General features: G+C 35.8%; 2 protein-coding genes across 4 annotated transcripts; both read left to right on the forward strand.

Moving 5' to 3' along the window:
* The first annotated feature begins 575 nt into the window (after positions 1-575).
* Positions 576-4804, forward strand: LOC125817338 (14-3-3 protein 9). 2 transcript variants are annotated; one of them, XM_049496864.1, is made up of 7 exons: positions 576-794; positions 1616-1922; positions 2027-2114; positions 2943-3052; positions 3159-3307; positions 4292-4347; positions 4466-4804. In XM_049496864.1, the coding sequence occupies exons 1-7, from the start codon at positions 722-724 to the stop codon at positions 4466-4468; spliced, it is 786 nt and encodes a 261-aa protein (XP_049352821.1). In that variant the 5' UTR covers positions 576-721; the 3' UTR covers positions 4469-4804. The 2 variants fall into 2 exon arrangements, with proteins under 2 accessions (XP_049352821.1, XP_049352822.1); XM_049496865.1 differs by having other exon boundaries at positions 4295-4347.
* Positions 4805-7164: 2360 nt separating this feature from the next.
* On the forward strand, positions 7165-14355 carry LOC125817763 (bifunctional riboflavin kinase/FMN phosphatase-like). 2 transcript variants are annotated; one of them, XM_049497310.1, is made up of 10 exons: positions 7165-7282; positions 7615-7792; positions 8756-8886; positions 9217-9286; positions 9874-9939; positions 10965-11146; positions 11235-11312; positions 11402-11538; positions 12032-12124; positions 14140-14355. In XM_049497310.1, exons 1-10 carry the CDS (start codon positions 7204-7206, stop codon positions 14284-14286), a joined length of 1161 nt encoding a protein of 386 aa, XP_049353267.1. In that variant the 5' UTR covers positions 7165-7203; the 3' UTR covers positions 14287-14355. The 2 variants fall into 2 exon arrangements, with proteins under 2 accessions (XP_049353267.1, XP_049353268.1); XM_049497311.1 differs by having other exon boundaries at positions 10992-11146.
* Positions 14356-14963: the final 608 nt, after the last annotated feature.

The raw sequence follows: 14963 nt of genomic DNA on the forward strand, positions 1-14963 counted from the left end.
TATTGACTTTGGCTATGTTTTGGCTTTTGGCAAATGTATGAGAGAGTTAATGGTGAAGTTGATAACTTGAGTCATTTGTGCATATTATTCCTGCTTTCCGTTAGCCTAGTAGATCTTGATTGAAGTTAGTGCACTAAGGGCACACTTGGTAGCTGGATGAGAAACAAATTATCCATGTACTAATTTATGTTTTGGTTGATAATTTAGAAATCTGCATAACTAATACATGTATAAGTTATGAGAGAATCTATGTATTATTTTATGCAGGATAAAACATGAAAATCTTGCATAAAATTATACATAAATTCACTCATAACCAATCTCTATATTAAAGATACATGTATAACTCTAATCAACTACCAAACGACTCCTAAAGTTTTATGGAACTTTAAAGGTTTCAACGTATTCCCACATATTTTATTTGTCACAAATTAACAGGACAGTCACATGTAAAAAGTAAATTTTTGGAGGGGTTAAATTTAATTTGAACTTCTCTAGGGGCTATTCTAGTAGAAAACAAAAGTTAAAGGATGACAAGTGCTATTTCCCTTTTAAGGAAGCCCTTGTTAGATAAAACTCCACTCACTGTAGCTACTGCCGTAAAATCGTCATCGAGAAAGCACATTCACACACAACCAGAGAAGCAAAAAGGGAGAGAATAGAGCAAACTCTCTGTCTTCAGTACAAAAAATCTTTGATTTCAATTTGAGAGAGATCGGAAATGGCTTCTTCCAAAGAACGTGAGAACTTCGTCTACGTCGCTAAGCTCGCTGAGCAAGCCGAACGCTACGATGGTTAGGGTTTCTACTTTTTACTGTGTGTAGATCTGTTATTGTTTCTGTTTCTTTTGAGTATATGCTTTAATTTGATGTATCTCTCATGTGATTACTCAGAAAAGGTTCGGAAATGGAACTGTTAGTTATGTTTTTGTTGCTCAGAACGTAAAATTTTACTGGAATGCTGCGCTTGTTGCTTTCGATGTTTTAAAGTTTTATATATATTAGTAAATGGACTTAGGTCAGCATGGATTAACTTTTGTTGATCCGTTTTGGTTAAATGCAGTTAGACTCTAGTCATTTTATGTAGGTTGTAGGACTTTAGTACAGAGATGGTTGATCCGATTGAAGGACGAATTACTCATAAGTTGATTATATTGAGATGCAACAATTGGTGCTTTTGAAGTTTCATATATCAGCAAACGGACTTAGGTCAGCAGTTGAGCACACAAACTTTGTTGATCCACTTTGGTTAAATGCAATAGAAATGCAATTAGGCTCTGATCGTTTCATGTAGGTTGTAGGACTTCAGTTCCTTTAAGGATTCGTACGGAGAGAGTTGATGCGCTTGAAGAATGTTGAACTACTCATAAATGGATTACCGGTTACTTGGAATTTGAGTTTTCGTTGATATGATACAGTTGGTGCTTTTGATGTATTAAGGATTTTTAAAAATGTATTCAGAATTAATATGTTAGCAAATATTTTTTATCTGCTTGGAAGTTCTACACAGATTTACCTTCTTTTGATCTGTTTGGTTAAATGCATGGAAAATGCAACTAGATTTCATATTTTATGTAATTGGTTGAGATTTTAAGGAATTGTGAATTGTGGTACAGAAATGGTTGAAGCAATGAAGAATGTCGCAAACATGGATGTTGAATTGACTGTGGAGGAAAGGAATCTTCTTTCTGTTGGTTATAAGAATGTGGTAGGTTCTAGGAGAGCATCTTGGAGGATCTTGTCCTCTATTGAGCAGAAGGAAGAATCTAGAGGGAATGAGCAAAATGTCAAGCGAATCAAGGAGTACCTGCAAAAGGTGGAGTCGGAGCTCACCAACATTTGCAATGATATTATGGTGGTCATTGATCAGCATCTAATTCCGTCGTGCACTGCAGGCGAATCAACTGTGTTTTACCACAAAATGTGAGGTTCTGATTTCTGTTGTTGTCGGTCTGAGTTCTAAATATATGTTGTTTTGGGAAGTTCAGAAAACTGGAGTTGTTAAGCTGATCTGTCTCTGCCTGCAGGAAGGGGGACTATTATCGTTATCTTGCAGAATTTAAAGCTGGTAATGACAAGAAGGAGGTTGCTGAGCTTTCGTTGAAAGCATATCAGGTATATGGTTTGCTTGCGACTTGGCTTCTCAAAAATAGAGTGACTCACATGTCAGTTCCCATGCTCCCCCTTATTCTTGATAGTGGAAAATGTCCCAGATGCTATCATTAATCCCTTGAATCTTTCTTTTTTTGGTTAGAATCAGTGTTTCTAACTGTAATTTTAATTTAAACTTTTTCTATAGTCTCTAATCTGAAATAAACAAATATTCGCTGTTTCTGAGAATAGTGCTTCTTTACTTGTTTTTAATATATATACTCTTCAAAGCAGTTCTCAAGTACACAAGTAAAAAGTTGAGCAGTAAAAGTAGGTTGATTGTCAGTGAATGGTTGATTCATAATCTAATGACCTGCAAAGTGAGAGGAGTTTGCTTGTTCAAAAGCTTGTCTTAGAATGAAACTATTACTTTTTCTTAAATCCCACACTTCATTTGCATTTTGTGCTTAAAACCCCACCAGAACTTAGAGCTCACTTTTCCTTTTGTTAGCATTTGCTTGGGTATTATCACAGTCCTCTTTGACCAGGATAGTCTGTGTCCCATTATTTAAAAACTTTTTTGGGTGGCGGTAGGCCTGTGAATAGTGGAAGGAAGGTAGAAGAGGGAGTGTCTTTTTTATGGATTAGAACCTGCATCTAAGAGAAGTGGGTCAGAGTAGCTACCAGTAGGCTGCAACCCAATTCTTGTATTGTATAATAAAATACAATTCTTTCCTTTTTTCTTTTCTCCAATTCTGTTTGCTGCATTTAGATGTTGAATTCCCTATTAGTTTGGCGATATATGTGTGTCTGTCTGCTTCCACTTATTGTTTGTTGCTAAAACTTGTGCAGTCAGCTACAACTGCTGCGGAGGCGGAATTACCACCCACTCATCCAATTCGTTTGGGACTGGCTTTGAATTTCTCTGTTTTCTACTATGAGATCATGAATTCACCTGAAAGGTTTGTCTTTTGTATATTCATCTTCTTGAAGCTGTCCATACCTTTTTTTAATCGGTGTGTCCATACTTGTTTCTAGGCTCAGCTGATTATAATCTGTTTTCTCCAGGGCATGCCATCTGGCAAAACAGGCCTTCGATGAAGCAATATCTGAGCTGGATAGCCTGAATGAGGATTCCTACAAAGACAGCACCTTGATTATGCAGCTTCTAAGGGACAACCTCACCTTGTGGACTTCTGATCTTCCAGAGGATGCTGGTATGCTTTGACTCATATCCTATGACACCTTGGCGTTTGTATAATCTAGAGTTTTCCTGGTGTTCATAATTTTCCCTGGTTGACGGCACTTTATTTATCTACTTATTCGTTTCTTATAATTATCTCTGTTTAGCTTGAAATTACTATTCTCAGGCTTGGTTGAGATCTTTGCATGTCTTTTCTGCTAGTAGTTGCTATAGTTTCTTTAGTGGTTTTGATAGCTTAATCACATGTGAGATGTCTACAGAAAAAACTAATTTGGTTCTGCAACCTTTTAGATAGCATTAAGAGAACTGCCCCAAGGGCTTTGGTCTAAAGGTAAGAGCATAGCGTGTGATATGCGAGTTGGGAAGTTGTCGTGGGTCAAACCCTGACACATATAGAAGCCTTGTATTTAAGTGGAGTAATAGAAGGAAGGGCCCATTATCAACTGAGTTTTGAAATGTGCGCCATTGCCTTCCCGAGATTTCTTGGTTTTCAGAAAGGAAAAATTAAGAAGATGATATTGTAATACTAAGTGCTAACTCACTATTTTCACAAAATAAGTCCAGGGTGATAAAGAAGAAGTGTGGCATTGCTTATTCCTTGAAGGAGAAAAAAAGAGTCAGGCAAGGAAGTATTAGTTCTTGAAGGGTTTTTCTTATGTCATGGGTTTCTTTTCTTGACATAGGATTAACCATGCAGTTTTATTGGTGTTACCTTCAGCTAAATCTTGGGTATCTGCTTGTATTTTGACAGTGTACTTGTACAATTTTTTCAGTTAGTTTACATGTGCCCTTCAATCAAAATGCTATTCCCCAGTGAGTAATTATTTCGTTTAGAAATATATGATAAATGCAGCGCAAGATAGTTTGACAAGGCATAAAAACGTGATATTAATAGCAGTATTGGGGGTTGAGCTAGATGAATATATTGCCTAATTTACTGAATCTGAGGGGAAAGCTTACTAATTTTGCGTGTTAAAATTTTGTTGCCCTTTCACAGAAGATGCCCAAAAGGGAGATGCCACAAACAAAGCTGGTGGAGGTGAAGATGCAGAGGTAGATTCTTTATATCCAGTCTCCTTCCTTTTGAGTCGATTTTAGATTTTTCTAGACTGGTAGTAATTCAATTACGTAGTCATTCCAAATCATAATATTCTTTTTTGTGTTCTTGCAGTGAGTGGGCCTAATGGTTAGAACTACTATGTGTATTTGGAGGTGTGAGGACAAGGATACGCCAAGGGGGGTGTTTGTTTGTTGAGTCTTAGTAGATACTTCTATTATGGGTCTGTCGTGTCAGATTCTTCACATGTTAATTGGTTGTCTGCAACTCAGTGTGTAATTTGTATCCCTGTGCTATTTCCTCTCTCCGTATAGTGAGTTGTTTCAGTCTTTAGATAATTGCTGGTCTATAGGTGGTTTTATTTTTCAGATGACTGCCGCAGCCAAATGGAGGATATCAGCTATTTGCTTGTCCTCTCACCCTTATTATCTCAATGTCACTTAATTTCCATTATTCTCTCCTTTTTCATTTAGTTTGAAGCTGAGCATATTTGCTACTCTATGTTGGTGCATATTATTGGTATCTTTTACCCCAATAGTATTTATTCTCTCTGCATGAGTAGTCTTTTACCCCAAAATAAAGGATATGAAGAATTAGAATTAGTGCCAGTTATTCTTGCTTATTGAGCCAAAGCAATGACAAAAATGCCTTGACAAATTTAGTGGGGGTAGATTGTTGATAACTAATGACTTTTCCCAAGGAGTTGTGCTGTTTGGTTTTTCTTGGGGGAAGATTGTTGCACGTTTCTTTTTTCTCTACATCTTGATGGAGGTTGATTGGTTATATTTGACTTTCTTATCTCCTTGCATGTGGCCAAAAGTAGTTGATTCAAGAAGGATAAGTTATTTTGTCTGAACTCTGCTTACTTAAATAGAGTGGACGTTTACGTATTCATGTTGAGTATCTTTTCTATCATCTGTTTCTTGGAACTGCCATCAGGTGTTGTTTATATTTGACCAAATAGCATGGTTACAGCTGCCCATGCTTGGAAAAAAAAAGGGAAGTTTGCCTGTGCTAGCTTATATTTAGGGCCCGTTTGGCCATAGATTTCCCAAGTAAAACTTGGGAAAAAATTTGGCAAATATTGTTAGTCCATACACTTTCTCATTATTTGGCAAATTTTTTTGGCAAATAACCCAAATTCCCAAATACTAGTTTTTTCTAGTATTTGGGCCAAATCTCATTATTTGGAAAGTTTTAAAAATTCAAATTTAACACCAAACTTTTATCTTTTACAAAAACACTTTATAGTTTTTTCTAGTATTTGTACTAGTCTTTTTTAACGATGCGACTATTTACTGTAATGATGCTTTTTGATTTGTTGCGGAAGTCATGAATCTTGTTACGTGACATTTCTATTTTGCTATGTAATACAAATTTATGGTTAGTTTTGATAGTTTTAAAAACTTATGGGCATAAGTCATATTTCTTAAAAAATTGAAATATATTTCCCAAATACTATGGCCAAACACATGGTGAAATTTCACCCAAATCTTCACCCAAATAATATTTGCCATATATATTTGGAAATCTATGGCCAAACGCTAGCTTAAAATCCACTTCTAATTGTGCCTCCCCTTAGTCTGCCGTCTTATACTTTTCAAATAAAATATTCACTAGTATACAGACTTGTCATTGTCAATCTATTATAACTTGATGACATGCATATGCATCCAGCTCTCGCCACTGTTGGCACAGTGCAAATTTTAAAATTGTCCCTTGGCATTTGATAAGCAACAATTTGTCATCTCGGAGAAATTTCACTCTTCAAAATAAATTTCTTTATAACCACTTGTTTCATTTTGAACATCTTTAATAACTTGAAAAGGAAACTCATATCCGTATAGCTATCGTTACAAGTGTTTTAATCAAATTAACTTCTTAAAAAATTCCTAGTATTTTACTCCACCAATAATAATGTTACAGAGCATCAAGACGAATATGGCATTTCAAGGTGTCGCCAGTTAGAATGACAATATTAAAAAGTTACTCCCTCCGTTTCAATAAGAATGACCTCTTTTCCTTTTTGGTAACATTTTTATTTTAGCTTTTCACGTGGCATGTTTAAAACCACAAGATTGAAGGGCAATTTAGTACATTTGACATAACTTTAATTTAGGACCACAAGATTCAAAAATCTTCTTTATTTTCTAAAATTTTGTGACAAGTCAAACCAGGTCACTTTTTGTGAAACGTAGGGAGTATGTTATAAATTGACAAGTAGATATTATCCTATTTTTGACTTTTTTTTAAAAAAAAAAAAAAGCCTAAAAGTGGGTGATTAAAACTATCTTATAACCTTTAAATAAAAAAGTGTTTAAAAGTTGAAAGCATCTAAAAATAAGTTAATTTAAATATGTTACTTAGGTCTCAGTGAACAAAATTATTTTTTGGAATTTTCAAAAAAAATTGTACTCCTTTTGACTCCGGACTTGAGATTCTATCTCCTAAACACAAAATGATAATTGGCTTAGGGATTGAGGTGGTTCAAAATTTCAGATAGTACAACATTTTGTTTTTCCAAACCCTCATATTGAAAATCCAAAATTCAGAATAGTGGACAAATTAAATAATGCAAGTGCCCGTTGATTGGAACATCACTCAAAAAGAAAGAAGAGGATATTGGAATTTAGGATTATACGTAGTGGAACAATAATATTTGGAATACCGAATAATTACTTTTGGAAGGCGGGAAAAAGACTCTCCACACTGTGTAAGCACCTTTGCCCAATTGCAAATTGGAATTTGATCCTTTCGTTAAAATATTTCTTTAAAATCCTTCATGTTCTATGTGTTTTCTGCTCATTCGTCAGATTTCACAGGAAAGCCTAAAACTTCTCTGACACACAACAATGGGGGATCCAGAAGAACATGGAAATACTCAAATTTCAACTGTCATTTTTGATTTGGATGGTACCCTTTTGAGCACAGGTCCTCTTTTTCCACTCCCTTTGTCTTTTTTTTAGTTTTATTTTTTTCTGGGTTTGTAGCATTTCTGTGTTTTTTTTACTATGAGTTCAACTGAATGGTGTTTTTGACTCTGACAATGTAGGGATATAGTCCCTGTTTTTTTTAAAAACCATGGTTTCTGAGTCAGCTTGCGCTTAGGACTTATACCTAGGCAGTTCACCAGGTGGGTCAATATCTGATGTCAATGACCTTGACTAATTACCGTGATACTTGTCAGTTGTCACCTCCTACCAGCAACATATGCACCTCACTATGAGCACACTGATACTAAATCTTTGATGTGTATGTTTTAGAGCACTTGACAAAGGAAATTCTGAAGGAGTTTCTGGCTGGATATGGGAAGGTGCCAGATAAGGAGAAGGAAAAGAAAAGATTGGGCATGGCCCAGAAAGAGTTCGCTATTGGCATTGTCAGTGATTACGACCTCCCTATCACGCCCGACCTAGTAGTCATGCCCTTTTATCATGACTTGTAAGTGTTTTTTGAACCATGTCTCTCAATATGTTAGCTGTTTCTTTTTATTTTGGATATATTCTTATATGGATATTCACTTGTAAACTACTATAAAAGCATAATTGGTTGACACTTGACAGTGGCAGACCTAGCGCATTAGTTATGAATCATGTGAACTTAGTGGCTTTTGCTCAAACCCGGTATATGTATCAATCCACTAAATATTTGAATGTGAACCCAATTATCATTGTATATTAACTTGAGATCACTATAGCCTATAGGAATCCATAAACTTCAAATCTTTGATTTGTCTCTGCGTCCATGGTTCAAACCCAATATATGTGTTAAAAAATCCACTAAAATAATATAAAACATAGACTCCGAACACAATAAATTAATAGGTTAAGGTAGAGTTCAGAACTCAAAGCCATTAAGTTCAAATCCTGGATCCGCCTATGTTGTTTGATGTCATCTTCTTACAAAATCATCATATTTGTGCATTTCATTTTACTTCATATGGATAAGCAACATGGTTATTGATCCTTACATTTTCCTATTGCTCTTACATGTTTGATAGAAGTCTTCTCCGTCTTGCTTCAAGAGCCACATGCATCTTCCCGTTTTCCTACACTGTGTTATAAAGTTGTATCCTTAATGTCTTCGAGCTGGAATGTTCTGCGATAATGTCTCCGATTCTAGTTGATGACATGATGAGAATGAAATACTTGTTGTCATGACATATTTAATAATTTGCCTAGCCTCACAATATTAATGTTCTGCTCTGTACAACTAACAGAATCTAGTAAAACACTATGCACTAGTCGCCTCCATTTGTCAATAGTTTTGCACATCATCGTACATTGTGTTGAGGGTGTGATAGATTAGCTAGTATCAGTTTCCCTGCACTGATTTAAGATATTCAATGATTAAGCAATGTGCAACAGAGTGGTCACGTATAATTTTTTTCCTGTTTCGTTGCAGGTGGTTGCAAGCGAAAGCACTTCCTGGTGCTAATCGCCTTATAAGACATCTCCATAAGCATGGAGTTCCCTTTGCCCTTGCTTCAAATTCCAAAAGGAAAAACATAGATGGGAAAGTCTCTCTCCAAGAAGGTTGTGCTATAACTCATTAAGAAATTAATGTAAAACTTAGTTTATCTTCATTATCTTTTTATTTTCTTGTTTCATCAATTAGTGTTGTTATTTTCGAAGTAAATAGTCCATAAGACAGTTCCTTAGGACAGAGAAAATTCTTTTTGTTAAAACCTGCAAAGTATTTTTATTAAATCATCTTGTTGTTAAAAAAAATGTTTCCTTCTCTTTCTAAATGAGATCACCTTTATGAACTTCCAATCATGGTCAGCACATCAACTTTCTTTCAGTTATTTCCTTGTGAAGGTGTATATTTTAAGCTAACATAATCGTTTTTCTTCATTGAACTAGGTTGGAAAGAATGTTTTTCCGTAATTCTTGGAAGTGATCAGGTTAAATCAGGGAAGCCTTCTCCAGACATGTAAGTTAATTAAGCTTTCTACTGTGGGTGATTCTCTGAATAGTTCTGGTTACTGCTATGCATAAGATATGACATACTCCTTTATCCTCTATTCCTCTCGAAGTTTGTGTTATCACATTTTTCTTGAAGAAAATCTGAGAATATTTCATTGATAGCGGGAGAACCAAGAAGGTGCTTAATTACGATAGCATGTACAAACTGCTCATGATACTATTCTTTCAGAAGCTCATAAAGTTACCAAAATCTATCATTTGATCTTTGCTATTTAGATATTCATGGTTGACTAAAAAGACTAAATATGTAAGAAAAAGTATTTCAATTCAAGAACCCTATAGCTAATTCCTTTAAAGCGTCTTCAATTAATCTCCTCTTTTCCTATTATGTCTAAAATAAGTCTTGTAGACCCAATAACAATTTTGTGCTATACATGTTCATTGTTCAGAAGCTACTGTTAGTCTAAAATCACTTGCAAAATTTGTGTATATCACTGACATACTGAACTTCTTTTCCATTGGTTGATAATTGGTGTCACCTGTGCGATAATATATTTTCTTCTGATTTCCTGTGAATTCTTGAATTGATTTTAGATTTCTTGAAGCTGCAAAACAAATGGGTGCAGATGCAGCTCAGTGCCTAGTGATAGAGGATTCTGTGTAAGTAGCCTTTTCTTTCTCATTTCTAGTTAGCTTGTTTAAGTTGGGCAGTTCTTTGCATGCCTATATTGTGTGCTAGTGAGTGGTTGAAATCATCCACCTTTCATGTAAGTGACTGTGTTTCTATTCTCAAAGATCAAACTTACATCGTCACAAGCGATCAGCATACCTAGCTGTCTAGCATTAGTTTACTGCTTAAACTCTTAATGTAAACTCTTACCAGATTAACATGTACCTCAAAAAGTTTGCCATACCTCTTTCTTTTCTCTTTTTTTGTCCCTACTAATAGGTAACTTGACTAGCTGAACACACTGTAGAAGCTGATTTTGACTCTTAACATATGTTGATATGATGATATCATGAGTATGTAATTTCATCTAACAATGTTTGTGGGACTGAGAAGTGAATTTGAGATAAGTGTGCAAAAATTTGGTTCTTGAAGTTCACATACCCGGTGCATGGAGCATGTTAAGTTACTTTACCTCCAATAGAAACATTAATCACAAAATGGGGTGAGTATGAGCCTTATGCCTATCTTAGGACATGAGGCTTTAACCATAAGATGCCTCTTGGTTTTGATCTTTCCTGGACAAGACTGAAATAACTCATTGATGATGTACCTACACATGGAAGTCTTAATTTCTGCAGTGTGTAATGCTACTAATTTTAATGCTGCTTGGGTATCAAAGGCTGGTGATCTAGTCTAGCATATCATTTTTGCTAATAAGAACAGCTTAAACATGATTCACATGAGATGCGAGTGTCTACCATCTTAACTGATAACTCTAGTCAAAGCTGACAATATTTGTGCTGTGCTTGTGGCACATATTAATGCATGTGAAGTGCTTCAGATACTTTCTCAGAAATCAAAGTAATCCTGTTTTTCTTTAAATTGACTTGCTCCTTGTTTTTTTCGTTTTCTCTTCAGTGAACTGATCATTCATGATTCTACATATTGAGAACACGTTTGTGCAGTTAATGCACAACTGTTGAACATTTTTTATTAACCGAAATTGATATGACAGTAGTTCCTCACCCAATAATTTTGACAGTATCGGGGTCAAGGCAGGCAAGGCTGCTGGAATGAAGGTGGTAGCTGTGCCATCTTTCCATTCTGAATTTGATCAATATACAATAGCTGATTCTGTGCTTCGTTCACTCCTAGATTTAAAGCCGGAAGTATGGGGTCTCCCACCATTTGAAGACTGTATGTTTCTTTCCAGTATACCTTCTTTATGCTCTGGTCCTGCATGTCCTTCTAGCATGATGCAACTTTCATTACTTAATGATTGCAGGGGTTGATAATGCATTGCTGGTTGAACCTGTTCATTTCAGGGGTCTGTACAAAAATGGCCTCCTCCATGATTTTGCAGGTCTTGGACAAGCCCCACATCCTCCCTCCCTGATTCCTTCTTATTTGTGTTATTAGACTCTCAGAATTCTGACTAAAGATCATATCCAGATGATGGGCCGTCTACTCTACCTGATCAAGTGTTTGGAGTTTATTTTGGCTGGGCAAAACCTGAGGCATACAAGTTCATAAAGATTGTTCTTGGCGTTGGTTGGGGACATGGCTGCTGCAGTTCTAAGAGGAAGATGGTGAGTAAACTAACCCAATGCTGCTTCACTTGACACTGTTGGATGGTCAGGGAACTCTCGGTATTATGGTTGCTTATTTGTTTTCAGTTAACCGTACACTTATTGTGACTGTTATAAAGTGTTTATTGGAGCATTACTCAATGTGTTTGTAGTGGACAACTGCTATCTATAGTTTGACATGCTGTCTACTAAGCATCAAATAGTGTAGCACAGTTTTTGGAAGTGCGTATGTTTTAAGCAATGAAAAACGTTTACTGGTTTTCTTTAGCAGAAGAAAAAGTTCGTCAGTAATCTTCTCGAGGCATTTTAATTGCTTCATGCATGATGTTGCATGTAGTTACAATTTGTCTAATTGCATAGTCCCTAATTCCTACTTGACATACATTAGCTTTATCATCTCTTTGATCTTTTATCTGCTGCTATTTTAAATTTCTCGTTCTTATATGTTTTCCTAGTTTAAAGATGACCATACTCGTTTTCTACTCCATTTCAGCAAGCTTGTATAGTTGATTCAAGTGATGAACAGATCCAGCCTGGCAAAATGGAAGTTGTGATTGCAGGTTACATCAGAAGATCACACGATGAGGTGATATAGATAGTTTTATTAATTTTCCTGTACTACCCACTGGGATGATAGTAACCATGGTAAAAATTAACGAATAACAAGATTTTTATGGGGAAAACCACAGCTCGAAGAGAGCAAAATAATATCAGTATAACAGAGTAGTTTGGAGGTTCTAGTTTTCAGCGTCATAAAATCCTCATGACTCCCCTACTCAAAACTGAAAACTCAAAATCCACTGTATTATACACACTCAGAATACATTCATTTCTTTTAATACCCTTAGGGGTCGTTTGGTTCAAAAATTAATAACGCAGGGATTAGTAATGCAGGGATTAGTAGTGTAGGAATTAGTAATGCAAGGTTTATTTTATCAAGTGTTTGGTTCATTAGTAATACAAGGATTACTGTAATACCGCTCACCCTTGCCCTCAGGGATTAGTAATATAGGGTTTACTGTAATACCGCTCACCCTTGCCGTCAAGGCAGTTCTAGTGGCAAGAGCACATATACTTAATATGCTATGCTCCATCATGGGTTCAAATCCAGTCACATACAAAAACTTGATACTTAAGTGGAGAAGGGTGGGCCTTCGGGGATTTCTTGGTTATCAGAAGTACCACTCACTCCTGCATTCTTTTTTTTTTTCCTCACAAAGATCTACATTATGAAAAAACCCTTGGCCCAACTCACCTGTTGAGAAAACATCTCAACCAAAACAGGGGTCTCACACCTTCCAATCCATTGCAACCTCATCGATGGTTAGGTATACAAGGGTCTCGTCGTCTTCCATCCATTACAACACTGCAAATGGCAAAGGCATGCACATACTTTATTCTTGTTGCATGTAAATAGTACTGATCGTATGCCAGTGCCTATGAAAACCCCTGCTCATGTTCCTATACTAGCTAAAACTCAAGGATTAACACTGGGATGATAACCATAGTAAAAGCAGGATGAAAGTAAGGAAGGATAATGATATTTTTACGTGGAAAACTCTTCTTTAACTTGAGGGAAAAGCCACAACCCAAAAGGAGCAAAACAATTTTGCTCTGGTAATTTCAAAGTCTTCGAGAGACTCACCCACCCAAAAGAGGAAACCCACTAGGTTATACACACTCGGAATACATTTTCTTTGACACCCTCACAAGAATACCACTCACTTTAGTTCTTTTTCTTCCCTTATGGAGAACTACTCCTTGAGCTGAGGGTCTATTAGAAGCAACCTCTCTACCTCTTAAGGTAGGGGTAAAGTCTACGTACACTCTACCCTCCCCAAACCTCACTTTGTGGGACTACACTGGATGTCTTGCTATTGTATGGATAACTACATCTTTCTCTATCTCTCGATTGTCATACAAATAAGTGAATAAAACCATACTCATAGGAGGAAAAACTTGTCCTCCAATAAAAATAGTGCCAGAAGAGAATTACTTTTTAGAACAGAAATCAGACCCCCTTAGAATTTCTTACATTTTAAGAAACTTCCCTTTTCTTCAAGTTTTCATCCTCATCAAACTACTGAACCACTACTTGAAATTCATCGGATACCTTTATTGCCATGTCGGATTTATTTCTATCTATGGGGCTGGATCCTACAACTCCGATGATATGTATGCTTGCATCTCATACTTGCTTTAGTTGATTAGTCAAACCCACAAAATTAATGTACCTGTTACTGAGTCCATTGCAAGTTTATGGCGCAGACATTCCATATGATTACAGCAGAAACACACTCTCTCCAGCTGTGATACTGTAGCCAAAATATACTTTTCCAGTTACAGCAACTGAAGTCTTCTCCAAATTTGTGTAGGATCGTGTGGTATGCTTAGGCAGATACTTACAAAAACGATATAATTGATATACATTTAAGTTCCTGTCTACCCTCTTCCAAGATGTACAGAGAAGTTGGCTTGCCGATGTTTAATCATCATATCACTATGTCCACTGTTCACATGTTTTAGCACTCTCTCTACTTTATCTTGCTTAATTTTCTCATCTGTACTAAGTGTAGCATTTTCCATGCATCATTCATACAGGGAAAATCGGACAAAATAGAAATACTTGAGGAAGACAAATCCATTGCCAATGCTGCCTTGAATCTGTCTGAATTCTCCCTAGGTGCATTCAAGTCCCTCTTCTCTGAAGTTGCTGTACAAGATGATTGCGACCTTAACGTAAAATGAACAAGGATATGATTGGCATTAGCATAGTGAGTAGTTACATCCGTTACCCTGAAAGAGGAAATATGTCTTCTTGGGATCAGGGTGACAAAAAAAACATGAAATAACTTTTGAAACTCAGAACTTCAATCATTGTTCTGGTTTCTTGCTCACATGATTATGGATTAGTAGCCTGCCTACCAATTATTCTGTAAAATTAACAATCCCATGGATGAATTTCATAGTTATTATTAGTGCTTTGCCAATGGATTGAAAATAATGAAATTTTGTGTTTAATTTAGTCTTTTGCAGTTTCTCCTGTTACTGTGTTCACATGCCAGGTGAATTCAGTGCTTATTTTAGCACTAGTGAATTTGATCGCGCTTTGCGCGATAATGAAATACCTTATTAATATAAAATATATATATTTTGAAATATTGAGTGCTGAAAAATTATACTAAAGAGTCTTAGTTCAATTTATTATTCCTACTCAAATTTTATGATTTTTACAATTTTAAATTATTTATGGGTCTTTGTTCTTCGGAAGATTTTTCCTTAATAACCAAAATTATTTATATATAATAGTAATATAAGAAAAATATAATTTCAAATATGAAATAAAAAGTATATTCTTGAGTAGGGTCTTATGAAACAATAAATTATGAATTTTACAATTTTGAATTATTTACGAGTCTTTGCTC

The sequence above is a fragment of the Solanum verrucosum genome, unplaced genomic scaffold, assembly GCF_900185275.1.
Source record: "Solanum verrucosum unplaced genomic scaffold, falcon-dt-bn FXZP01000280.1, whole genome shotgun sequence".
Lineage (NCBI taxonomy): Eukaryota > Viridiplantae > Streptophyta > Magnoliopsida > Solanales > Solanaceae > Solanum > Solanum verrucosum.